Consider the following 27,805-nt stretch of genomic DNA (forward strand, 5'->3'; position numbering starts at 1 on the left):
CCCTGTCGGTAGATTTCTTAGGTACCAGTCTAACATCAATAAACCGCAACCCACCTCACGCCACAGATAAGAAGACACGTTTTGTCTTCATATTAGATAAATTTAAAAATGGCAATATACGATTCAAGCAGGGGAGGATATCGTGTTTTTGTTGGCGACCTAGGTAGTCGTGTTGGAAAGTATGAAATTGAGCGTGAATTCCAAAATTTTGGGCCTATTTTAGACGTGTGGGTTGCAAGGTATGTATATTCTATCCGTTTTTTTTTGTAAAATAGCATTTCTTGTATCAATCTACGGTGGAAATTTGATCATGGAAGAAAATAAAAATTCAATTGACAATTTTCAATAAATGGACAATTAATTGGTATATGTTAAGATTCTCCTTCCTGGTTTAAAACTTCCTCAACTGTATATATCATACACTACTATCAACCAAAATTTTAATTTCTCCACTCTTCACAGTGGAATTACTCATGTCCTCCACTGTGACTCCACCAAAGTAGAAACCAGGATAAAATTGCCAAATTTCAATAGTTTTCAATATTTTTTTTACCCTTTACAGAAATGTTATTAAACTACTAGAACCATAAAATATATCTTGGCATAAAGACAGGAGAAGTTAATTACAGACAATTTTGGAAATGGTGACTCCACTGTGGAGAGTGGAGACACTGACTCCACTCAAAATATCTCCACTGTGGAGAGTGGAGAAATTAAAATTTGTGTTGACAGTAGTGTACATTATGAGAACTTAAACATGATAAATAGCTCATCTTTAGAAACTAAACGAAATGTTATATTTGATATTTTTTATAAATAAATAAATAAGTTTTATTTAGAGTCAGCATGAAATACATAATAATAAACATAATCTCTACTGAGCTTACCCTACCGGTGCACCTGGTCCATGCTCCCAGTTTTTAGTGGAGTCCGAGTTGCTCATTTGCTTTTGTTACTTTGTATGTATGATTTTAGTTACTTCATGTTCTTTGTTGGGTATGTCTGTTTTCCATGTCCGGTCTTTGTCCCTGGATTACATTCTTTTGATTACCACTATAACCTTGGTTCCCTTGATTACTCTTTGACAAACATAGGGTATGCTTGGGGTACAGAAATACATAATTTCTTCTGAGGTGAAGAGTTGGTTCTTCATAGCTGTGTAAAATATCAAAGTTAACTCATCAGTGTAATTTATTTTTAGACATTGTAGGCACAATTATGAAGGTTTTTAAGCCACAAGTTGTTGCCATGTGAACTATTTTACAAGCTAATAAGGTGGAGATACATTGCAATTTAAAATCATTTCATGGAAGAAGAATGTTCTGTAAATTTCACATGATATTCCTGTGACTAAGTTTTAGTTTGAAAGTGTATACAATGTATGTACACAGGCAATAACAATGTTCTTAATTATTATAGGTCTGGTAGCCCAAGGCTAGGGATTTGCTAAGTCAACTTATTTTATTTTATTATTTTATTTTCATGATACAAATTTTTCACATTTCAGATTGATTTCAACCATATTAAACATTCTTAGAATGTATTCAGAATGCAAGATTTTTGCACAATTTTCCTGGGGCATGCCCCTAGACCCCACAAAATCTAAATTGGATCACTTCACAACTGTCACTGCAGTTGTTGGTCTAGGTATTTTTTTTCAGGGCTAGAAAAATAAAAATCTGTCTAGCCCTGTTGTATTGACTAGGATATCCACTAAATTGTATTCCTGATATACATTTGTAATTGGGAATGGTATAATATATCTCTTTCAAAATAGTGTCAGCTAATTAAACATATGTAATGATGCATTCTTAATAATGAAACTTGGTTTTATGACACAATACCACTAACAAGTTAAATGTGTCAGCAACAGCATTATTAAGTCTCTTTTATCCTGATAATACAGGGACTTAAGAGTTTTCAGTGTTTTTCTCCTAATACAAGTACTATTACTTCAATGATTCAATATTCTTGTTTACTGTTAAGTTTCAACAATATGTAGAAATGATTAATTTAATTTGGACAATTTTCCATTACAAAAAAAAAAACAATACATGAAATTAACATGCCTTAGAAATTAATAGATTTTCTTTAGAAGATGAAAAATTAGTTGCTACTCTTAAATCTAAAAACATTACTGACAGAAAAAAAAAACATGTTACATTTGATGATGTATGTCATGAATGAAGCAGAGTCTAATTATGCAAAAATAATCAGCTTCAAGTGTAAAACAGAATCAGTAAAAAAATATTTGTTCCTGACTTTGTTTGCATCACGTGAGGCTTCTACATTTATGATGATACAACCTGGGCCTCTTCTTACAAACCTTACGATAAAATAATTAAACTTCTGCATTTGACAGATTTATAAGAGAGTCATTAGCTGTCCTACTGACTAATTACTGATTGTGTTGAAATGATAGATTTTCTAATTTTGACTCAAAATTTGGAACCAGCTTAAAAGGTTAACAGGAAAACCAATTTTCTGTTTCATTTTTAGATTCTGATCTCAGATCATTTCCCAAGTTAAGATACCCTCGATAAAACTCTCTTCAGTGTATTTGTACTTGTAGGTTGCTGTACTCTGATATCAAACCATTTCTTTTCTGTCAATATATCATATGTCTTGCTTTTCAGAAATCCACCAGGATTTGCATTCTTAGTATATAAATATGCAGATGATGCTGAGAAGTGTGTCCACAAACTTCATGGAAGGTAAACAAAGCTACTTTTATATTTTAAAACATCTGCAATAGTTAATGGGTGAAAAGTTGCTAAAAAATTATTGAGTTCTGTTACAATTAGTATAAAAATTACGGTAACATTCATAATGTTGAAAACTAAGGTTTGTGACCATCTATTCATGGATAATCACTGAGGACCATTCATACTAAATAATGAACTCCACATTTTGTGAACATTCCTATTGTGCAGGTTAGTTTGTAGTTGGAAATCTAGGCAACTTAGGCAAAGGAGAATTATTCCTGTGTTTCTGCTAACCTGCTCTAAAAGCTTTAAAAAATAGGGTCAAACTTTTTATTTTTTCTAAAGTTTTTGACTGGTTTGTTTCGAAGGCACATTCAGACTTCTTTCAATCTTTTCCTTCAAAATTCTCAATGACTAGCTCAAATAATAGAGGACTGTATAAGATTCAACAAGCCCAAAACAAGAAATGTACTCATATTTCACTAGTCCAAATCAATTTTTACTAGACCTGGGCTTCGGGCTAGTGGCTTAAGGCAAGCACTGACTTTAGTTTAAATTTTCCTGATAGTCCTAATACACATGAGCTCCATTTATTATACATTTTATAAATTTAAGTTTATAGATTGTTCAGATCTTGTATAAAAGCATTGTGATTAAGGTACAACAGCTTGAATTCAATGCTTTTATCTTTTTTACTGTAATACAATGTACATATATTTTACCTTATTTCTCTTTGTTTTCTTTTTAAAGCATCATCTGTTGATTATTGATTTAAGGGTAAACTTCCTTGTGAAGTCATGAAGCAGTAAAGTTAAAGGGCCGATAAACTACTAGTATACTATCCTTTGATAAAAAAGATTGATTCTGTTGATGCATTCATTTCTTATTCCAGGAATAAAATACATGTATCTACAATTATGTCTTTGGTTGGAGACATATTGTTTTTGTCCTGTCAGTCTGTCTGTTGGCCACACCTTTATAAGTGCAACTTATTGGAAATTACCCAACCAAATTTTATGAAACTTAGCAGGAAGTTTGAATTAGGACACGATACGTAAATGTGCAATTTATAAGGATTTTTTTATCTGCTGAATTTTGTGGGAGGAATGCCCCTTTGAACTTTGAGTTTATAGGAAACATGTACATGTAGGCTTGCTACAAGTCCCTCACTTATATTTAAGAATATACGAAAAAGTTTATATCTATGAAAGCATTATTTACTAATTATTGTGGGAGCAGTTAGTAGATGCATTATCAGAGAGGTTAAGTACATTAATTTTGTGTCATATACTAATGGAAAAACAGAAAATGTGCACACCTTTCAAAATAATCACATTGATTTCTCTTTCCAAAACACCCTAATTAAAATTTTCATGATTAGGAATCGGAAAAAAAATTCTTAACAAAACAAGATAGGTGCTGAAAAACGTGAATTCACGTATCTGATCTTGGAAAAAGTGTACACTTTTAAATACATGTATCTGATTGTGATTATGATTTCTGATGAAAAGATTTGATCATCCTTCTGTGGAGAGTTTACACTATGAATTTTGCAATAAAATCAACTTTTTTCAGTGTTTTGTTAAAGAAGTGTTATTCTTTTTAATCTCAGAAATTGGATTTTTTAAACATTTTTGTTGAAAAATGATCTACACCATTACTTTGGCATTGTGTAAAAAATTCAAGTGAATGTCTGCAATTTTATGGGCATTAGAAGTTTTGTTACTACAATGTTTTGAATAAAAGGGAATGCACAGTTTCTTTTTTTTTCATTGGCATATATATAATAAAGAGGGACTTGTAGCAAGTCTAAGAAATAAATAACTGAAGCAGATTGAAAGTGCAACTTTTCGAATACTTCTGAATCTAATTTCATGAAACTTTGTAGGTAGATACATTTTAGGATATAATACGTAATTATGCATATCATCATATTGGAAGGACTTTAATCAGTGTTCAATAGACATCTGTACCAATGAATATTATACAGTTATTAAATGGGTTGGATGCAATAGACCAGAATATTTGTCCTGAGGTACTGAGAATGATCAAGTGTTCTATTGCATGAGGCCAACGTTTTATTACCTAATTTGTCTATGAGATATGATAAAGAATGGAAATGGGGAATTTGTCAAAGAGACAACCATTTGACCAGGAATAGGAAATTGACCGCTCCATGTTTACGAATTGGCAGACAAGAGTCACATCTATGTTTTTATACACTAGTTTTTTGTGTGTAAATTCCAATTCAATGAAATGCTTAAAAAAGTTCAACCAATCAAAAGGCTTAGATAAAGGTCATTATGGGGTCAGTGCAATAGACTCCTCAAGGAGACTTTTGCATTGTGCAGTAGTACATCGACAGTGCAACAGATCGTCCTGTCCTGAGTAAATTTTGAAAATAAAGAAAAATATGTGTAATTATGCATATCATCAATAATATTTGTTCTGCTGAAGTTTGTAGGAGTAATGCATTTTTCGACTTTTAAATTTCACAAAATTTACCAAGGAAGAAAGTTTAAAAGTGCAACTCCTTGAAACTGGTAATGATCTGATTTTCTTGAAACTTTGTTGGTAGTTAGGATATAATATGCAGTTGTGCATATTATCAGTAATTTTTTATCTGCTGAAGTTGGAAGGAGTTGTTGCCCTTTCAACTTTGAATTTTCATGAAACTTACCAAGGAAGAAGAAGGTTTTAGTGCAACTCCTTAAAACTTGTACTGAATTGAATTTCATAAAACTTTGTTGGTTCTTTTAAAAATAATTTTATGAAATGAAATAAACTACAATGTATACTGTTACTGTTTTATAATGTAGTAACATGACTGAACTAAACAATGTGGCAAAGTGAACAGACTGTGATAAGATAATTCTAAGAGTACTTGTAGATACATATTACATCATTCAAGTGAAAGATTAACTTAAAGTGAACTCTGTATACTTATCTAAGTATGTGTAAGACGGACTTTAATCAGTGTTCAATAGACATCTGTACCAATGAATATTATACAGTTATTAAATGGGTTGGATGCAATAGACCAGAATATTTGTCCTGAGGTACTGAGAATGATCAAGTGTTCTATTGCATGAGGCCAACGTTTTATTACCTAATTTGTCTATGAGATATAATAAAGAATGGAAATGGGGAATTTGTCAAAGAGACAACCATTTGACCAGGAATAGGAAATTGACCGCTCCATGTTTACGAATTGGCAGACGAGAGTCACATCTATGTTTTTACACACTAGTTTTTTGTGTGTAAATTCCAATTCAATGAAGTGCTTAAAAAAGTTCAACCAATCAAAAGGCTTAGATAAAGGTCATTATGGGGTCAGTGCAATAGACTCCTCAAGGAGACTTTTGCATTGTGCAGTAGTACATCGACAGTGCAACAGATCGTCCTGTCCTGAGTAAATTTTGAAAATAAAGAAAAATATGTGTATATTTAATAAACAAGATAAAACCTTATAATTAGGTAATAAATTACAAATGTATGATAGCCCATTATACCTGCACTATTACAAACTGATATGATCAAAATACTACTCATTCATTTTATGGTTAGTCAGGATTCTGGTACATGTTATATAATAACCAAGTATATTGTCTTCCTTATAGATTTTCTGTTTTGTTATTTCTGTGAATATTCACTGTTTGAATGATAAATTGTTAAAACACAAGAGAAGAACAAACTTTAATTATCCAAGTAAACTAATTAAAGAGTGACAATGTATATTCCATCATTGCCAACATCATATTAAACAGCTTCAACCAAACATTGAGTCTTTCTTTAAGCATTTTTTAGAAATTCCTTTCATGGTAACAAATGTCTTTCTGTGAGCTTTTTTTTTAAATTCCAATATTGTGTTTTTGAGTAATTGAAATTTATATATATACAAGTGGATGATGTTTCCAGCTTTGGCACAATAACTCAAAAAACACTTTCACCAATTATATTGAAACTTTGGGAATGTGTATATACATGTTTCCATTATTAATTTTTTGAAAAATTCCAATTTTTCATGGGAAAACACCTGCAGCAACTTGTGTGATATGTCAACGTTTACCTGATAATATTTTTTCATGCACATGCCTGTTTTTATGGAGGATTGATAAAAAATTTACTTAGCAGTACAGTGAAACATTGTTTATTCATGATGTTCCCTTAGTGTCAGATGACAAATCTCTCATGAGAAGGAGCTTCATCTGTGTTTCCTAGATTTAAAGATGTTTCCAGGGTAGTTTTGGGTGTTTTGGCTAAACCATTGTGTCCCTGAGGAGTGTGGGGCATCGCTTTTTAGCTCACTTGACCAAAGGCCATGTGAGCTATTGCCATCACTTGGTGTCTGTTGTCATCATTGTCCTTCGTCATTAACAATCTTTCAAAACTCTTTTCCTCTGAAACTACTTGACCAATTAGAACCAAACTTTATGAATGTTTTTTAGGGTATTCAGCATAGAACTGATGTGGGGATTTTTTTATCTGTTACCATTACTAAAAATAGAACATAGAGATCAGACAAGTTTTTTGCCTATATTTCCAAAACTGTTAGGTTTAGCCAAACTGTATTTATTTCTAAAAGTCTGCATTAGGTCAAAGTTGTTGGATGACTCCTTGTTACTAAATGCCCATGAAAGGTGAAAAATGTTTTTTTTTTTTTTACAGTTTTGAGCCAATTTTTTAAAAATTATGATAGATAGAAAGAAACTTTCTACATCACATCTACCCCAAAGAACTTGAGATAAAGGATACTACAGACTGTACAGTCAGCCTCATATCTTGACCTACACTTAGAGATCAATGGTAAAGGAAAACTATTGACTTTACGACAAACATGATGACTTTTCATTCAAAATTGTCAACTTTCCTTTCATCTTTCGCAACATCCCTTCAGCACATGTGTATGGAGTTTTCATATCACAACTCCTTCATTATGCCAGAGCTTGCTGTTATTACACAGACTTTTGAATCATGCTAGACTTCTTACAATTAGGCTTCTTGAACAGGGTTATTTTGCTACAAGATTGAAGTCTTATGGTTGTCATCATGAACTAGTGGATCTTTACAGTGTATCCATCTGTACCATGAAAACTGACTTGTTCAACTTGTCATAGTTTTCCTTTCCTCTTTCGTCTACCCCTGATTTGACTTTTTTTTTAGCATCTCAGCGGGTGTTTTTAGAAAAGCCAAGACATTTATCCTACTGGTGCACCTGGTCTATGCTCCCAGTTTTTAGTAGAGTCCAAGTTGTTTATATACTTTTGTTAATTTGTATGTATTATTTTAGTTACTTCATGTTCTTTGTTTGTTTTCCATGTCTGGTCTCTGTCCCTGGATTACATTCTTTTGATTACCTTTAGAACCTTGGTTCCCTTGATTACTCTTTTAATTGCTGAAATGATCATTGTAATAAGGCCTACTAAAGTTTGTGGAAATCCAAGTTGTTGGACGACTCTTTATTATAGTAATTGCCCTTGAAAGGCAAAAAATGATAGATTTGTCATGACATGTAGTCTGTTCAAATTTTTTTCAGAATATTATGTGGAAGGAGAGTAAGAGTTGAGCATGCTGTGCCATACGAGGAACACAGACGAGACAGAAGGAGGAGACCCCCACCTGTATACAGGTCTATTATTTTGAACATTATTTTGCTCAGTTCTTTTTCTGTTATAACTATGTGAATAAAGGAGCAATTTTTGAGCAATGGAAATCATTTCTGACTTTTGAAAATATGGTAAAAGTATTTTTAAAAGAATGTGATTGTGTATACATTTTTAGTTAGTTGAGATTTTTATTTTGTTTTTATCATACTTTACTGGTAAATTGAGATGCCAAACTATTTTTTGCCGCTTGGCCGCGTAGTAATTTCAAAGAAGATAGTTAAAAGCTATCCTGGTTCCCGGGACTACTGAATATTGGGAACCAGTCTAGTTAAAAGCCAATACAATTTAATTGGAGTTGTCTCTCTTCAGGTGGTGTTGGATTTTAACTATGCTCCATGGATAGTATTATAATCAAAATCATTTTATCAAGAAGCGTCACATTCAACATCATCAGCTACATTTTTTTCAAGTTTAAGGTCTCAAGAACGTAAACAAATGCAATAATCATGATATTTGTGTACATCTTTCTTTTGTTACCAAAACAGTCTCAAACCTTGGTCCATGTCATGACCGGCACTCTAGCACATTGCTTAAAAAATAAACATCGGGAACGTATTGTGCAGGTTGCACGCCAAGCGACTTCTGAGTTTCAGCACCTTTGGTGCTTTGATTTGGTTTTGTTATGAATGTATGGTTTTCTCAAAAATACAGATTTGTAAACAAAATGAACTACCGTATAGCATTAGTAATGTTGAATTATAATGTATATTAATTTGTATCGATGGGGTTTTCTTCACCTTTTGTCACTTTACCATTTGCATGGTTTTATTTTCATATGGATTGGTACTTACATTCATGCATACTTGGTAGGGACTTAATTTTTATACACTAGTCTTTTAAGATGAAACGTATTACATGTATTGTACACCTGTGTCTGTCTATTGTTCACACAAACTTTGGTGAATTGTTTCTTTTGATTGATGTCAAAACTGTTTATTTATACTATAAGACCCCTTTCTATTTTGAAAATCTGTGATTTTACAATGTTTTTTTCTTTTCTTTTTAGACCATCAAGATCATCTAGATCGTTTAGTAGATCACGTTCAAGGTCAAGGTCTAGAAGACAACGGTCTAGGTCAAGGTCAGGATCAAGAAGGAGATCAGACAAAAGGTCAAGGTCTACATCAAGACACAGGTTCATTTAATATCCATTTTACTTTAGATTATTACATTTTCCCTAACTTGCTTATTTTTGCTTTGAAAGGTTTTTGAGTTACACAACATTTTGTTAAGGAATTCAAAAATCTAGGACAAGAAACAAAACTGTTGTTCTAACATAATGACTTTTTTTTTCTAAACTTTGCAGTTTTCCAAGTAGACAAACAAAATACATTCTTTTCTTTTTTATTCTAAATTTTCAATATGTTAAAGTAACTTTTTTGTTAACTTTTCTCTCTCAGGTCAAGAAGTTCATCTAGAGATAGAGGGGCATCAAAGTCCAGCAGTAAACGTAAAAGGTATTTCATATAGGCGTAGTACGATCATACTAGTCATGAAAGATAACAGTCTATTCCATACCAAGAATAGTTTGAAATGACTCACATACATAAAATACTAGAAAGGTTATATGACCATCTATTAATTTGTGCTAAAAAAAACTGATATTATTTGTTTTTTTACTGGGCAGTTGGACCTTATATTAACGATAAAACATTGTAACGAGATATCATTTAGTGTATTTTTTCTACAGAACCAAAACTTTCTGATGAATGAATTTGTCAAGTTTAAATGCTCAGACATGATGAGTTGTACCTGTCCATTTTCAGCTCACCAGGCTGAAGGCCTTGTGGGCTATTGCCATCACTTGGTGTCAGTCATCGTCAGATGTTTACAATTTTTCAAAACTCTTCTCCTCTGAAACTACTTGACCAATTGGAACCAAACTTGCTATGAATGTTCCTTTGGGTATCCTGCATAGAACTGACATGGGGATTTATGATCTGTGTGAAAACATGGCTGTCATTACTAAAAATAGAACATATAGGTTAGACAATAGTTTTTTGCATGTTATATCTCCAAAACCTTTAGGTTTAGCTAAATTCTTTCAGTTGCTGAAATGGTCCTTATTTTAAGGCCTACAAAAGTCTTCAGGGATAAAAGGTGTCGGACAACTCTCTGTATGAGTTATTGCCCTTGAAATGTGAAAAATAGACATTTTTTTTTACAGTTTTTAGTCAACATCATGAAAACTAATAGGTGAAAACTGAAGGTGAAACTTATTAACGCTTCTGAAGAAACATTAATTAAAAACAACTTTGATAATTTTTGTCAGCTCTGATTTGATATTTTATACTTATAACCTTCAAGTATGGCAAATTTTGTAATGATATATATTTGTCCTAAAGCATTTTACTGATTGTCGTGGTCTGATATATCTATTTGGCGAAATGTCCGACATTCATAAGGAATTATTGGTTGTCATGGTCGGAAATGTCTTTGGGTCGAATTGTCCGGCACTGGTTAACATTATGGTTCTTATATTTGCGAAATGTCTTCAAAGATTTCTTTTGTTGCATTTAGTTTCGCTTCATTCTGTTCCATTTTGTATGGTTAAATTATGTTTTTATAACGATTTGATTCATTTTCTCGAATTGATTCGTTTTGATTCTTTCTTTTATTGATTATTTTCTTTTCGTTTTGGTTCGTGTTTTTTTTCACAATTTCTACGACCCGAAAATTATGGGTAATATTGATTATATAATTTTCGGAAAAATCTGGACGCCATACTGCAGACTTTAATGCCAACCCTATCTTGGAAAATCTATGATTCGATTTGTATTTAATTATCGAAACTAGCAAATATTTTTCGAGACTGGTTTGGCTCTCAATCACACATTTACAAGTATACGCAAATGAAGCTGCCATTATGCTGTTTTTCAGCTCCTGAAAATTCAGGCACAAACCGGATATTGATGCTTTTTCTTGCCATAAGTATACAGAACCAAGTTGATAATACAACCATAAACGCTTCCTTCGGGAGCGTATGATAGAATAATCAAGGGAACTATGGTTATCGCAGTAATCAAAAGAATGCAAATCAGGGACAAAGACCAGATATGAAAAACAGACATACACAACAAAGAACATAAATAGATAGAAAGAAACTTTCAGCTGCTGAAATGATCCTTATGAAAAGTCCTGCCAAAGTATTTTTGAGTCAAAATTGTTGGACAACATCTTGTTAAATTTATTGCCCTTGAATGGAAAAATTTAACCAGGTGAGTGATTCAGGCTCTTTGGAGACTCTTGTTAGTTTTGTAAGACTCCTGTTGGTAAATATAATATGAAATAAAGATGGTCATCCTCAACAAAACACAATGTGTCATTTACTTGCTTATTATATACAATTTCAGAAGAGCAATTCAAGCTTATGAAGTATAGAGCCAGATTAAGTGTGATAGAAACTGGACAGGCTATTTCTGTCAATTTTTGTACTGTTTTATTGGTTTGCCATTTAAAATTTAAATTTTTTTAAAATATTTGATTAGGACACACTCAAGATCAAGATCAAGGGACAGGAAAAGGTCAAAGGACATAAGTAGCAAGTCAAGGTAAATTGTTTTCTATATCTTTTTAACTACAGAGTAACTATCATGAAATTCTGAATAAAATGTCATTTGTTAATGGACCAATTCAGTCCTCATAAACAATGTTGCAACTTATTAGTAAACTACACCTTGATCAATCAAAACCGTCACTAACAATAGCAATCCCAGAATGCCATACAGTTTCTAAATTGATAGGAGAATAAGTTTAGCACCACAAGGCTCTATATTAGATCATGTTAAAGGTTGTTGACATTAGACATTTAAATTACTGTTTTTTAATGCCGTTGAGGTAAGAGCAATTTATGGAATTTTAAATTCTCTAGTGAAAAAAAAAACTGTGGATTTGTTTCATGCAATGTATTTAGTCTTAATATTGTCTTTTAATGTAAGTGATAAATATTGTGACCAAGTTTTTAAATTTTCCGTTACTAAAAACGTTTTTTTTTTCTTTTCAGACATAAATCAAAATCAAAATCCAATTCCAGATCTCCTAGGAGAAAATCGTCAAGGCGATCTGGTTCTCCACAGAGGTCAAAGTCTGTAGAAAAAGAAAAAGGTGGAACTTCTGAAAAGAAGAGGTCCCAGTCTAGAGAAAAAAGTGGAACTCCTGAAAAGAAGAGGTCCCAGTCTAGAGAAAAAAGTGGAACTCCTGAAAAGAAGAGGTACCAGTCTAGAGAAAAAAGTAGATCACGAAGTAAATCCCTGGAAAGAAGTGGATCAACAGAACACAATAATGTAGATAGCTCAAAGTCACCCACCAAACTAGACCAATCTTCAAATAGGTTTGTTTAAAGTATTCCTTTAATTTTTATGCTTAAAATCTTTTGTCTTGTTATCTTAACACTTTCTCAGGAACTATAGTTTAAGGGGTAATCTAGGGCCTCTGTTTTCATCACAGTAAAAGTGGCAACATAATTCATATTCAGCATTGGATTGAATTGGTCATATAGCATTGGTGAAGTTACTGATGTTGGATGCCATGGATGCCATGTAATGACATATGCTTTATTTAACAGTGATACAAGACCAGAAGAAGATTCTGTTGACCAGGACCATCGAGAGTAAGTTTCTACCAAGTGTTTCATAAAAACAGTACAGTTGTTTATAAAACTGATGGATGAAAAAAAAATCACCAGAAAATACACATTCTCCCAAAAACCTGATTTTTTTAGTGTTAAACAGCTTATACTATACTGTATCTGTGTTTCTTAATATGTGTATGTCAAGTATAAAATAAATTCAGGAGTAACTATAATAAAACTCTCTTACTTTCTTCTGTTTTTCTATGGACAAGTTTTTAACTTAAGGTATATAATTGTAATTTTTATTATGTTATTTGTTATAACTGGTCTATCAACATTTAGCTTTACTCCAAGGAATTCGAACTCACCCACTTGAAAAACTACTACTCAGTTGCATACTCAATGGCAGCTACTCAGGAACAATAACTCATGTCACAGACCAGGGGGAGATAATCCATTGTCTCTTAAACATACCCAATACCACCACAACCACACTACTCGTGCTGTTGGCAAAATGCCAAATCTTGGAAAGATTTCTTTACTTATATTTTCAATGTGAGTAGCACTGGTCGGAGAAACTAACATTGTTTTTACTAACATTTTTTCTGGCTAGTAAACCCTTTATATACTGATGGAAATCTATATGTCAACTTTAGCCTTTTGCACACCAACTTTTTAGCTTGGCACAATATTTCCTTATTAAGAAGTATATCTCAGCACATTTCTTTCCTCTTTTGAAAAACATTGTTTTTTGACACCTTTTCACTTATTTCTTAGTTTGATGAATTGCTATATTCCTATTCAGTTTTTCAAGAGAGCAACTAGAAACAGAAGCATTTTTAAGTTAAAATTTTGGAGGATTTTCATGAAAATTTGAAAAAAAAAATAAAAGATAACTTTCATACTAGACATGTTTTATTTAGTTAGAAAGAACTAGAATAGGAATGTAGCCAAGAATTTCATCAGAAAAGCTTTAATTTCTCTTCATTAATTGCATTCTGTCAGTCATTTGATAGTTGATACATTACCGGTAACACATTGAACTTTTCACTATAAAGTTGGCAGTTGGATTTTCATAGAAATGTTGTTTTGCTTCACGATGTTAAAAGCTAATACTGTATACACACACACCAAGCTTGATGTTGTTGAATTATATTTTTTTATTTCCCCTTTACTGTATCTGTTGTTAGTTTATTCCAACATAGTCTGCATGAATTTAATATTCCACGATTTTTTATTGTTGCCAACATAGTATATTAAGGTATACAACTGTATTTTTATATCATTGCTTGTTGTTATGGGATAAATTATAGATGGTTTGGTTTCTATTAGTACTCTGGCATATTTCAGTGTCTCAGCTAGCCTGTGATAGAAGGACACAGCACTCATCCTTTTTTTTTTATATGCCCTCTGTTTTTTCAAAAGAAAATGGAAAGTAACTTCTTGATTTTGATTTGTCTTTAATACCAGAAGTTTAAGGAGGTAGACCTAGTGTAAGGGACACAACTCTTACAAATCATTGGCACGTTTATATTCACCATTTTACATCAGTCTTGTGGAAGGATCAAATTAACTAGGACTAATTTCATTCTGTTTCAAAGGAAAGCTTGAAAGGCTTTGGTGAAATTGAATATGATACAAACTTATCACTGATTCCAAGAGTTATGTCTCTTGCCTTGTTAATCTACATCAAAAGAAAATTAAAAATAAGTAAAATACAATATTGTAAATTTTTATTTCACCAAATATATTTGGAAAATAATATGAAAGTGCTGCTTTTTCCTTGTCTGTGCTTCTCTTGCTTGAATATTCTAGCTGGAACACTTTAATTTATGAATATTAATGAATGAAAATTACATAAGTAGTTAGTTGGTCAAAATACTAATAATGAAATAACTGTGTCAATACTTGTTAAACTTGTTTGTTATTGAAATAACCAAAAAAGATGAATAATGAAAATGCCATGTAATAGTAAACATCATTTTTCAGTCAATCGAGATGCATGTTGGCTTATATTTTTAGTCTTAATAGCCTAGAAATTATTTTTTTTTGGTGAGAATTAAGGTCTTTTCATGAAAGTTCTAATGTGTCTTAAATATTCTTGCAGATATTGAGATGATTGTACCGAGATAGGTTTAAGATTAGTTGAACATGTTGATCAGTTCCAATGGGTTATTTTTTGTATGGCCCATTGAATTTCAGAATTGTCTGATATTTTTTTTTTCATTATAGATAATTTTGATTCTATGGTATTATGAAAAAGTTTTAAAGGCAGATCTTCTTCAGAATAAAAGATGAGTTGTAGGACACATTTCTAACATCATATGAACTCTGAGAGTATGTACCCAAAAAATTGTGATAAAAAAATATTTCCCATATATACCTTCAATGTAAAGCTTTTGCTGTATTTACCATCATAACTGTAGGGGTATTTAGGTAAAAAGAATAACCTAGGTATATGTAAACACTTTTAAAAACCATGTGATTTTGTTGTATTATTAGCTTGACATGTAGCTATAAACGTGAGGCTTTTGTCATTAAAATCAAGCCATCACATGACATGCTTTTAATGGACTTATTAATTTGTTTTTGGCTGTGGCTTTTTCCTGATCAAATTTTTAATTTATCACACTTGTACAAAAAACACTTGGGGATATTAGATGAAAATTTTGCTTGGGGGGGTATAGGAAACTTTAGAAAAAAAATTCTCAATGAATATGTATGATATTGAAAATGTGTCAGCCAAAAAAAATTTTAATGCTAGTATAAATAAGATTTTTTTTAATTAAACAATAGGCATCAAATGAACTACAACAGATGAAATACTTGTATATTTAAATTGACATTCTTGTTGGATGGTTAATTAATTTATTCAGTTATAATCCATTCATTTTAATTTTTGCTGGGGACTATGTATCGTACAGGCAATTCTCTAGTAATGCCATTTTGAAATAACAAACATGTTGGTGAACACATTTCAGATGAGTAAGTTTACCCACTTGGTAAATCACCCCATCTGTCTATCCATCTGTCCGTGTATATGTCCATCCACATTTCTTATAACCGCAACTTCCCCTTAAACACTCAAGGGGTTTTGGTGAAATTTTATAGGAAATTTGGGTATCATATGTAGATGTGCATGAAGAAACATAATTACTGTCGGAGGACTCCAAAGGGAGATAATCCAAATTCAGGGTTTTATATATCAAAACCTTGTAATCAAAACTTCTCCTAAACTGCTCTAGGGATTTCGATGAAATTTTATAGGATGGTTGAGTATAATATGTAGATTTGCATAAAGGAATATAATTACTGTTGGATGACTCCAAAGGGAGATAATCCAACAAGAGTTTTATATTTAAGTCCATTTGAAGTGTGCTGTATTCTCTTTGTGAGCTTGCTCACAGTATTTCTAGTTTTGAGAAGAATGCCAGGGTCATATGATATGCTTTTTCTGATACATTTTCAATAAGTTTTAGTTAAATGTTTACCAAGTCAGCAAAAATGTTTTAGCTGAAACATTTTCAGGACTCATTCCCAACATTTTTTAAGTGTGAATGAAACAAGCATTTTCAAAACATTTCCAGTGCATATTAAAGGTGTGTGAGAGACCATTATGGGTCTACATTCTTCTACAAGAAGGTAGTGTTTATTGTCCTCTTAAGTTGTATTTTACTCTTTTTTTTCAGTTTTCAGCTCAAAAACTGATAAACAGAGAATAGAATTATGTTAAATAGTCTAAATGATTGATTGATTGATTGTAACACCTGAGCAGTGATATTTCAGCTATATTCAGGCGATGAACATGAAATGGACGATAAAATGAACATGAAATGATCATGTAATGAAAATGGGTTGGGACACAAGGACCATTGGTCAACAAATTTTGATTGCCACTTGAAATAGGGAGAGGTGGGTAGGGTTGGGCAGTTTAGCCTCCTGTGGCGGAGCCCAATTGTTCCTACTCCAAGAGAGTACCACAGAAGGGTTCTTTAACGTGAAGGGAACATGGCAACTTTCCCAACACGGTACACCACTATGGTTTGTGGTCAGATTTTCCGTATTATGGCCTGACGACCCCAGCATGTAGCATGCCAGGGGTACCCCATTCTACCACCTGGGGCACACATCCCTATTGTTCTGTGGGCAGAGTGCTCTAGCTCCCGGCCAGGGTTCTGAGCACTATTAAGTTGCCTTTTACGACAAGCTTAATGCTGCTGCTGGCCTATTCTTTTGACACCCGGACCTGCACAGGGCTAAATAGTCTATATCAAGTGATAGATGAGGCTGAAGTTGAATTAAGCTTCTCATCTTCGTCAAATGAGGACTTATGGGAAATATTGACATTGCTGAAAAACCACCATTGTGATACAGAGAGCAATTCTGCTTATTTTGATACCAGAAATTTGTGGCCTAATCTAGATAGTGTCTTGATTATAACATTAGTTAAAGGAGAAATACAGATTACAGATAAAAATGCTGAATAGGAAAGAAAGATGTGTTTGGATAAGATGAGATATTTGAAGCAGCAATTTACCCATAAACAACAGATTTGAGGCCTTTCATTTATAAATAGCTATTATTTTAGAAGACAGAGAAAGCTAAAGGAAAGACGATTCAAGTATGGATATATTAGGTTCATTCACATTTAAGATGTATTTAGTTGGTTAAAATCTACTGCTATTGGTTATCTAGTCTATTCACCAATGTTTTGAGTAGGGACAATGATTTTGGAGAGAGATGAAACATTAAATATTGTTAGTTTTTTTTATGTAAACACTAAAACTATTTGAGTATTTCAGCAGGTAAACTATACAATGTGTGGTGTTTTTTTTCATTGTATTTTTAGACATGGTACATTTTAGACTTGGTCATAAATCTTACTTTAGTACCATTGGGACTTTGACCAAAATTTAAACAGTTTTATAAATTTTGAAATTGTTTTAAATGTCATTATTTTAATCAATGAACTTAAGGAAATTTTAGAAATCAGCTTAGTATTACATGTATAATATTATATACCTGTATTTAATTGTTTGTAAATATATACTTTGGCATTAATAAGGGACTAGTAGAAATTTTCAGTATCATGTCATTTTTTAGGGTTTTTTCATTCTGTTTGTGAAATATATTAAGTCATATATAAATGTAAATGACAATGGAAATGGAAATGAAGTTCAAAAGTAAAAAATATGATTATTCACAATTTCCATTCCAAAATGATAAAGAAGCAAAAACTGAATTATATTTTGATAAAATACTAGTGATATTGAAATCCCAAGGAGGCATAAGTTTCAAATTGATATCATTAAAATAATGCCACAATTCTGTTTAAAAATATTTTGGTGGACAAGTTTGTTACATTATTTAATTTAAAAGCTTGTAATGGTTGCAAATTGCAACTTCTGCATATGCTGTTTAAAGAACAGCTAACTTCTTGATTTTGAGGTTATTGAATGATTATTGATTATTATTTTTTTGTACATTTTGGTGTATTTCTGGAAGCCAATACAGCATTTAAATAAGTGTAATGGTTAAATAGATAATAGTTTTTTTTAATAAAAAATGTATTTGTAATGCAATTTTGATTCAAGGATTTTTACATTTTAAAGTAGGCTAGTATTGTTATTGGAGATTATAGTCCTACCATTGTATAATTAAGATCCAGGATAAGCGAAGCTAATTACTTTTTATAAATATTTTAAAAAAATTGTTTATTTGTCAACATAGTTTGTATTGCTTCTATTTTAAGCTTTTAAAACTTCTATATCAATAACAAGAGTTATCTTTTAGTCATCTATTTTATTTGGTAACAGTGAAATAAAAGTGTTCAAGTTGTCTGAAATCGGGAAAAAAAACTGAACTGCAAAATAATTTTAGATACTGATGTGATCACATTCATACTCTGACAGAAACCAATAATTAGTGAAGAACTTAGTCAAGGTGTAAATTGAAAGATATGCCAACCTGGAGATGGTGCCCAAACTTGCCCTAAAATGTTCTGGATTAGCACATTCTGCTGTGCTTTGTAGAGCAATTAGTTTGATTTTGCTATAAATTTGTGTGTAAGTAAATTGTTAATTTTGTTGATTTGTTTTATTATATTTGTATTCTTTATCTAAATTGTTTTTGTTCGAATTGAAAGCATGACATATGGATACGTTATTTGATGCATATTATTTTGAAGGGGATTAATTTGTATACATGGTCAAATGTATGTTGTTAAAATGCATTATATTTATAAATCCGATGTTTTATACTAACTGTATATTATAAGTAGTCTATATGTAATTACAAAATAATCTTGGATTGTTTTGCAGTATATAAACTTATCTTGTTATAAATGTACCTAGAATGGTATTTCTGAGAATTTGCAGCTATTGAATGTCTTAGTGCTTTAATTTTGATTGCATCTTGTTTTATAAGTGGCAATTAAGAGCTTGTATTACAGCATTGTTTTATGTAGTTACTTGCAATAGCATTTAAGTAGATGTCTTAAGCTTTCTGAATGAAGTAAGCTTTTGCCTATTATTTTCATGCATTTAAATGGTTACAGTTCCATCAGTCTATTGTTTGTAAATATTGTTTACAGTCTTTCCCAAGCCACAATTACTGTAGTAAAATTAAGACATTCCAAACCAATATAACCATATTAACTTTTGTTCAGACCAAGTTCATTCTTAAGATCTGCAACTTTCACAACCACAAAGTTCCAGCCTGGTTTAAGATGAAAGGTCGGATAGAATTCAAGGCCCTCTTAATTTACTTAAGTCATTTACCAATTTGGAGTCTTTAGCTTATTAGTTGCTGTTTGTTCATCATGACACTATAAATATGAGTTGTCCATTGTCCATTGACCATTACCATGTAGAAACAGATCTTGATGTAGGTTTTTTTATATACTCTAATTAATTTCTGTTTTTTTCATAAATATCTTATAAACAACTTTTATAAAGCAATTTTTGTGTTTAAATATTTTTGTGGTTTTGGCAGTAGGATGAATTGTAACTATTTATGTAGTAAATATAACAAAGCTTATGTAAAAGATATATTTTTTCCAACTTTTCCTTATATCATATAGCACTTGCGTTACTTTGATTTATAACTTGAGTTCTGGTCACTGATGGACACTAACAGTGATTTGATCAGTGACTTGAGATCTGTTCACTGTTGGTCTCTAACAGTGATTTGATTGGTGACTTGAGTTCCATTCACTGATGGACACTAACAGTGATTTGATTGGTGACTTGAGTTCTGGTCACTGATGACACTAACAGTGATTTGGTTGATAACTTGAGTTCTGGTTACTTATGGACACTAACAGTGATTTGATTGGTGACTTGAGTTCCATTCATTGATTGACACTAACAGTGATTTGACTGGTGACTTGAGTTCTGGTCACCAATGGACACTAATTGTGATTTGTAAGGTTACTTGAGTTCTGGTCACCAGTGGACACTAACAGTGATTTGTTAGGTTACTTGAGTTTTGGTCACCAATGAACACTAACAGTGTTTTGTTAGGTTACTTGAGTTCTGGTCACCAATGGACACTAACTGTGTTTTGTTAGGTTACTTGAGTTCTGGTCACCAATGGACACTAACTGTGTTTTGTTAGGTTACTTGAGTTCTGGTCACCAATGGACACTAACATTGATTTGTTAGTTTACTTGAATTACACTCACCAATGGACACTAACATTGATTTGTTAGATTACTTGAGTTACACTCACCAATGGGCACTTGATAGTGGTGTGTTTGTTACTTAAGTTCTGGACACCAATGGACACTAACAGTGATTTGCTAGATTTCTTGAGGTTTGGTCATCGATAGACACTAACAGTGATTTGTTTTGTTACTTGAGGTTTGGTCACCGATAGACACCAACAATGATTTGTTTGGTTACTTGAGGTTTTGTCACCGATAGACACTAACAGTGATTTGCTTGTTACTTCTGGTCACTTATTTACACTTACAGTTTTTTGGTAAGTAACTTGAGCTTTGGTTACTGATGGAAACTTACTATGATTTACTAGTAGTTGATAACTAGAGATCTGGTCACTGATAGAAACTTTCTGTAATTTATTTGATAATTTTATTTCTTGTTGTTGGTGGATACTTACAGTAATTTGGTTAATGACTTGAGTTCAGATTATACTAATTTTGTTAAGTACATGAGTTTTGGTCAGTGTTGGACACTTACAGGGGTATACTAGTTTTTAATTACTTGTTATTGAAATACCTAATTATAGTAATTTTTGAGGTAAGATACTACAAATATTTTGCAATCTTCAATGGTTTATGCTTGTCTTAACTTTTCTTTTTATACATTCATCATTTGATGGGTGTATTATAGCTGTCCATTTGTGCATCAATCTACACTTCATTCTCATATGCAGTTATATCATTTTGTAAACACATAATTATCATGTGTATATGATTATCATGTTACATGATGATCATATGTATAAACTAAAACATGTTAATCATATCATGCGCAATTCATATACCAATCATATCGTGCTTCATATGACTATTATGTGCGGCTCATTTTGCTTTATAGCATATCATTTTCAATGCAACTGCGAAAGAATTGTGATAATTTGATGGCAATGTTGATGTCATCTTCTTTAGAAGACATTTGGTAATCAGACAATAAATTGAGTAAAGAACCCCTGGGATTGGTTTTGGAAGGTCAGGAAAAATTTTGGAAGGTATGGCCCAAACAGTCAAGAAAAAAGGAGTCAGAATGCTGCTTTTCAAACAGTTTATTTGAAAATTAGTGTCCTGATCTCTGCAAGAATTAGTGTGCCGATCTCTGTGAAATTATACCACATAACAGTTTAGGAATTAGGGGCTTCAACCAATCCTTTACTTATATTTTGTATGGATGGTTTATTTTGTGTGCAATTTCAGTGAGATTTGAATAAAGACTTCACTTTCTAGAGTTCTTTAATATGCAAAATTTACTTCTAGTCATATTATAGCAGTTGCCATTGTATACATTATATAGACATTTGGTTTCTTAACAATATCTTCAATATAAGTGTATTGAAGTTCTTAGGAAAGTTTCAAACTTGAAAATTTTATTTTATAACATAAGCTTTTGTAATTTCTGGAGATTTTGCATATAGTGTTGGTGTGGTATAGGGAGGCTTTCGAAACTTGCAGTGCAGAGGCATTTTCTGTGCAGCATTTACTTTTATAAGCATGGGTTGCTCAATAATTACCAAAGACTTTTTTTAATTTTCTAGGCTCTAAGTTGAGTCTACAATGTTATATTTTGTTGTTTCTGTTAGCTGACATGAGTGACTGTACTACACAGGCAAATGTGCCACACATGAGAATCATATGATTATCATATAAATCAAACACCATATGATAATCATATGTTTCGGTGTGCATATGATTATCACATGGTTATCATATGATAATCATGCGAATATCATATGTAAACCGAAACATATGATTATCATATGGTGCTCGATTTATATGATAATCATGACACAAACCATATGATTCTCATGTGCAGCACATTTGCTTGTGTATGTGGCACATTTGGCTGTGTATACCACATTATGTCTTATGCTAATTAATAGGATAATTAGTCTGTTGTTCCATGGTAGTATAATATCTAAACATTATCTTTCCATGGTTATTCATAATGATCCTTTTATTTAGGTAGACCTGCCTGCTTTGTGTCTGCGTCAGCGAATCCCTTATCAAGTATTCACATGAAATTTTTAAGTTATAATGGTCTTGTGCATGCAGCTGCATAATTTGGTTTATTTTTTAAATGCATGGCTCCAATGTTGTTCATAATCATACAAGGTCTTATTTCATTGCATCCCTTGTTTTCGTACAAATAATTTTATAGCAGTGCAGTTGTTGTTGGCAGAGTGAATGTCCTTGGACAATTAGTTTCCACACAATAATATGAATATGAATGTAAAGATCTTTTATGTAATTGTACCATAAGTTTCCTTACCACAAAAGGAGGTTGAGATTGATTTTTAAGATTATTGCCCAGATCATTTTTGAATTTATGGATAAAATTATGAGTATAGATATGTGATTCTCTCTGAAATTGTGTCCAAATATTCCTTGCCATAACAAGAAGGTTTGGAATGAGTTTTTGGTGTTATGGATCTTATTGTTAAGGAATTAAGGCCCAAATAGTTGTTAAACAATAGAAAAGAGATTTGATAAATGGGTATGTTTGTACTTTATATAAGACATTACTTTTTTGGTGGAAACACTCCGTGTTGGTATGTTGGTTAAAGAGATTTTTTATCCATTTTGTCAACAACAGATAAAAATTCCAAATGACTGAAATACATTATTCATCACTATCTGTACTTGTATAAAGAACCACTATGTTATGATTTCAAAAGTATGGTTATTTCATTTTATTGAATTATGCATGATTGTTGGTCTTCAGTTTACTATAACCTAGATTTTTTGTGGGAGTATTGGTATTAACATTTTTTCTATTTGAATTGGATGATTTATGTCACTGCCTTGGAGCTATTCTGGGCATTCTTATGGACAAAGTAGTTTACATTCCATAATACTTGTAACAAATAGTTGTCAAACAGCTATAGAAAACACACCAACATTTTCATGTGACTAACTGTTCAAGTAGAACTTCATTTTAAAGAAAATATTAATTGTATTTAAACATTTGACTTTGGTGTTTTTCAGATTTGAGGAACAGATGGTAGATACATCCAATGTTACAGATGCATCTAATGATATGGAAGTTACAGATGGTGATAAATCAGAGGAGATGAATCATGATACAGGAGAAGAAAACGGTGATTCAGGGGAGATAAATGGTGATGTGTAGTTCTTCATACTGGCATCAGTGTAGAGATGTCAGCTGAGAAAAGTGAGATGGGACATTTACTTTGAACAGGGAATCAGTGCTGATATGTTGCATTGTTGTTATTGTGATAGATTGGTTTATATAAAGATTGATATGCAATGATTTATATATTATTTTGATAAGGGTTATTGTACATGTTTTTTACATTGTGACGATCTCAATTTAATGATTTTCAATGTTAATTCACTTCAGTTATTCAGAAATCAGGTATTGGTAGTAGATAAAAGAGGTACAGATTTGTATTGTAGTGTTTTACATTTACTAATAATATTAGAATTAACATCTTTTGGTTACAATGAGTGAGAATTGTATATCTCTTCTTATCATCTCTAGTGATTTGATTTCAACAAAATAATAAACACACCTTTGCTTGGTTTCTTATTTTTGTTGATATATATTAATGAGAGATGAAGTTAACATGTATAAAAGGACAAGGGCCAAATTTCCTAGCACTTTGTTAATAAAATAGTAAAATGTTAAATATGTCATGAATCAGTTAAATACCTAGCTAAGTGGTTAACTTCTTGTAACATTAATAAGGAATGACTGTTATATTTTTCAGTCTATGAAGAAATAACCTCAATCACCAGGTACATACTAAACAACATGATTTACTTATTGAATTTTGATGCTAAATCATATTAAAAGCTTGATGATGTCACAAACACATGACAAAATTTGGTCTTTTATGTGATGAACAAAATTTTTATCCAATCAGAAAGTGTGTTATTTCTGAAATTAAATTATATTTTAATGATACAAATTGTCCATTAAAAAAAAGACAAAAATGGTTAATGATACATTTAATATTCGGTAGTTGTTAAATCAGTTGGGTTATGAACACTATGTTTTGTTGTGATAGACAATATCAGGTCTACTGTGTGTTAATTTTTTTGTTAAGAAAAGATTGCATTTTAACTTTAGGGCAGCATATTTACTATCTTGTGCTATTGGAAGATATGTTTTCCCAGAAAATGAAAAACCATACATTATAATGGTTGAAAAAGTGACTCTGGAAATTCCTGACTGAGATTAAAATTTAAAAAATAAATTTTCAGCTAATTTTATTGTATTTTTTTTGTTTTGACTCTTAAGTAACAGTTAAAGTTGTTTGTTAAATATATTGCTATGGCCCTTCTTGTGGTCATTTCTATGTGACACGTACATGTACAGGTATTTCCTTTATTTGATTGGTATGGTAATATTTCTGTCACTGAATTGATGTACAAAGGCATACTTTTTTGTGGTGATGTTGACAGTATGGAGAGAAGTTTTGGTCTGTCAAAGACAGTAAGAAATATTTTGATAGTTCAACCAATAGAAAAACAAGATGATGGATGCCTTTAGTGGCCAAATCAAAGAAACCATATATTTTTATTCTTCTTCAAATTGTATTGTAATGACAGACATTGAACTGTGTAAGAGAAAGATAAATAAGCACCATTATGAGAGAAATAGACTGTAATATCTCAAAAGAATTGTATTGTTAGTTTATTTATATGTTTCTGTTGTTTCCAGATACTGCTGAATTATCAGAAAACCAGAATGTATGACTTACCAAGATTTTCAGGGAAAGGTCACAATTTTGTTTGTCTATCCATGTTTAATTTTCCGTGTGTTATCATGCTCATTGATTGAAAAAAATGTTGATATTTTTACCCAAGTTTTTTTTTTTTTTTTCATACTCACATTGCTCCAAAGAGGACTGTTTTATTAGCCAATAATACTTGCCAGTTAAAAATTCTCATTATTGATCCCTGACAATTTTATTTTATATGCAGTTGCACCTGATTTCCAAAGCAGTGTACTCATTTAAATGAGCCATAAAGATGTTATGAAAACCGATTACTTCAATGACATTTTTATCATACAATGTAGAAAATTAAATTGCAATGTCTTGTCTTAACTCTCATCAAAATTGCTAACATCATTACAAGGAGGGTATAGAATTGAATGAAATTTGATGGACTCTCTAAACCAAGTTGAAGAGTTCTCCAACTGAGTTTAAGGCTATTCCATCAACTGAGTTATAGAAGCACTCCAACAAACGAGTTATAAGAAGTTCTCCAACAGTCAAGTTAAAGGAGTACTCCAACTAAGTTTAAGAAGTATTCAATCAACTTAGTTAAATACCAATATACAACTGAGTTAAAGGAGTACTCCATCAACAGAGTTTAATAAAGTACTCCATCAACTGAGTTTATGTGTACTTCTTTATAGCAGCTAATGGAGTGTGGTATTTAAGTAAACATATGGTTTATTAAGCAGAATGGAAGGGTTTAACATTTAAAACATATATTAAATCTGTTGTTTAAGTTATAAAATTGTCAGGAAAATTGTGATAGTTTCATGAAAGCTCATTGCATTCATCCTTGGGTTATGTAATGTAGTTATTAAAGTACACTTGGTAGATCCTTTGCTTCTTGTGCTAGAGGCTCTCGAGTTCCAATTCAGATCGGTCACCTTTGGAGTTAATAGTTTGCACTATAGTACTTGGCAGGGTGACATACATGTATATGACACATTATAATACTAGTTAAAGCCTATTCCTTGTGAGTACATGTAGCACAGTTGTATTTATGAATGATGTGGTGTAACTTGGCCTAGATAAAGACATGGTTATCATTATCCATACAAAAATATCTATATAATTATGGATATCACATGTTATATAGTATTCTCTTTTCCTGTTTATAATTGTTTTAATTTTATACTCAAGAGGAACAGGAATTTTTGAATTGACAGGAAATACTTCCTTCATACAAACTCTATATTTTCAATAAATTTGTACTGGTCAATTAAGATACAAAAATTTAGTAAGGTTTTTTTCTCATTTAGGATTACTAGATTGAAACAATGCGGTTTTTTTTTTAGATATGTGTTAACTGTATAAGGCATGGAGTGAATGGTCAGAAAAAAATTGACCAATTATTGTTCTAAGTTTTTTAATCAGTTTGTTGCCTATAAGAATACTGCCATGTGTAATAAGAAAAATCATGATTGTGACTGCTCTTTTTAGAAAATGCATTCAATTTCAGGGAATTTATTAGATTACTTTGTTGTTGTTAAAACATGCCACCTTTATATTTCATGGAATCCATCTATCAGAATGACAGAGTGGACAATCAGTTAACCATTAACCTTAATTCTGATAAGATACTAATTCAATGTTAAAAGATTAAATCTAATAAATTATATGTAGTACATGTAGTTATTACTGGAGTTCATTTAATACTGATTTTTTTTTATTAACTCTTAAATGGTATCAAATTAGCCTTGGGTATTTACAAATAAAGAAATGCCTTTCCCCTGTTTTCTCATTGTTCAAAGTCCAGCATAACCTAGAAACCAAAAACAAAATAATCATGTAACAATTAAAAAAGCTTTCTTCTATGAAAACAAACATCAAGTTTTCTAAATGCATTTAGAGTTCTTGTCATCAATTGGATAGAGTTGTTGTTTGAACAGCTAGACATATGAATGGACTAACAGGGATAATAATACATCCATCAGGAGTTACATTGTTATTTATGTCTGCATTTTTTTAAATTAAGGCTACTAATAGTTCCTTGGACTTCTACATTGTATTTTCTGTGTTATTTGTCCAAGGTAACTTGTACCAATCAATATTTAATAACAGGATGCATCAAATTGATTTGGCCATCCAATATTAACTATATGGTGTTGTAGGTCTATGTGGATGAGTTATTGTATGGGGTATCATTTTTTTTGGTTTTCTAACAAAATGTGAATTTTTTATTGAAAACTTAGAGGCTTTACCTAAATCAATGAAATTCCTCCACAAACTAAATTCTGACCAACCATGAAAATTGATATCCACTAACACAAGTACCTTCACAAGTATGATGTTTGCATTTTATACCCTCAGAAAATTTTGGCTGTGCAAAGTTGACTTCAGTATTATTACATCTATGAATTCTATTTCCTACATATTTAGAAGAGTGTTTGGGCACCATT

The 27,805-nt window shown here is 31.6% G+C and overlaps 1 protein-coding gene across 4 annotated transcripts; it reads left to right on the forward strand.

Annotated features, from left to right (window-relative positions):
• Window positions 1–27,031, forward strand: LOC148619361 (uncharacterized). 4 transcript variants are annotated; one of them, XR_015921577.1, is made up of 10 exons: window positions 1–239; window positions 2,637–2,714; window positions 8,242–8,334; window positions 9,378–9,506; window positions 9,772–9,828; window positions 11,860–11,922; window positions 12,375–12,701; window positions 12,936–12,980; window positions 13,284–13,496; window positions 23,644–23,779. XR_015921577.1 is itself a non-coding variant. In XM_088579182.1 (9 exons), exons 1-9 carry the CDS (start codon window positions 109–111, stop codon window positions 23,786–23,788), a joined length of 1,068 nt encoding a protein of 355 aa, XP_088435308.1. In that variant the 5' UTR covers window positions 1–108; the 3' UTR covers window positions 23,789–27,031. The 4 variants fall into 4 exon arrangements, 2 of the variants coding, with proteins under 2 accessions (XP_088435308.1, XP_088435309.1); XR_015921578.1 differs by having other exon boundaries at window positions 13,296–13,496; XM_088579182.1 differs by lacking the exon at window positions 13,284–13,496 and having other exon boundaries at window positions 23,644–27,031.
• The last annotated feature ends 774 nt before the right edge of the window (window positions 27,032–27,805 follow it).

The sequence above is a fragment of the Perna viridis genome, chromosome 4, assembly GCF_037379345.1.
Source record: "Perna viridis isolate PV_CMFRI_1.1 ecotype Kerala chromosome 4, ASM3737934v1, whole genome shotgun sequence".
NCBI lineage: Eukaryota > Metazoa > Mollusca > Bivalvia > Mytilida > Mytilidae > Perna > Perna viridis.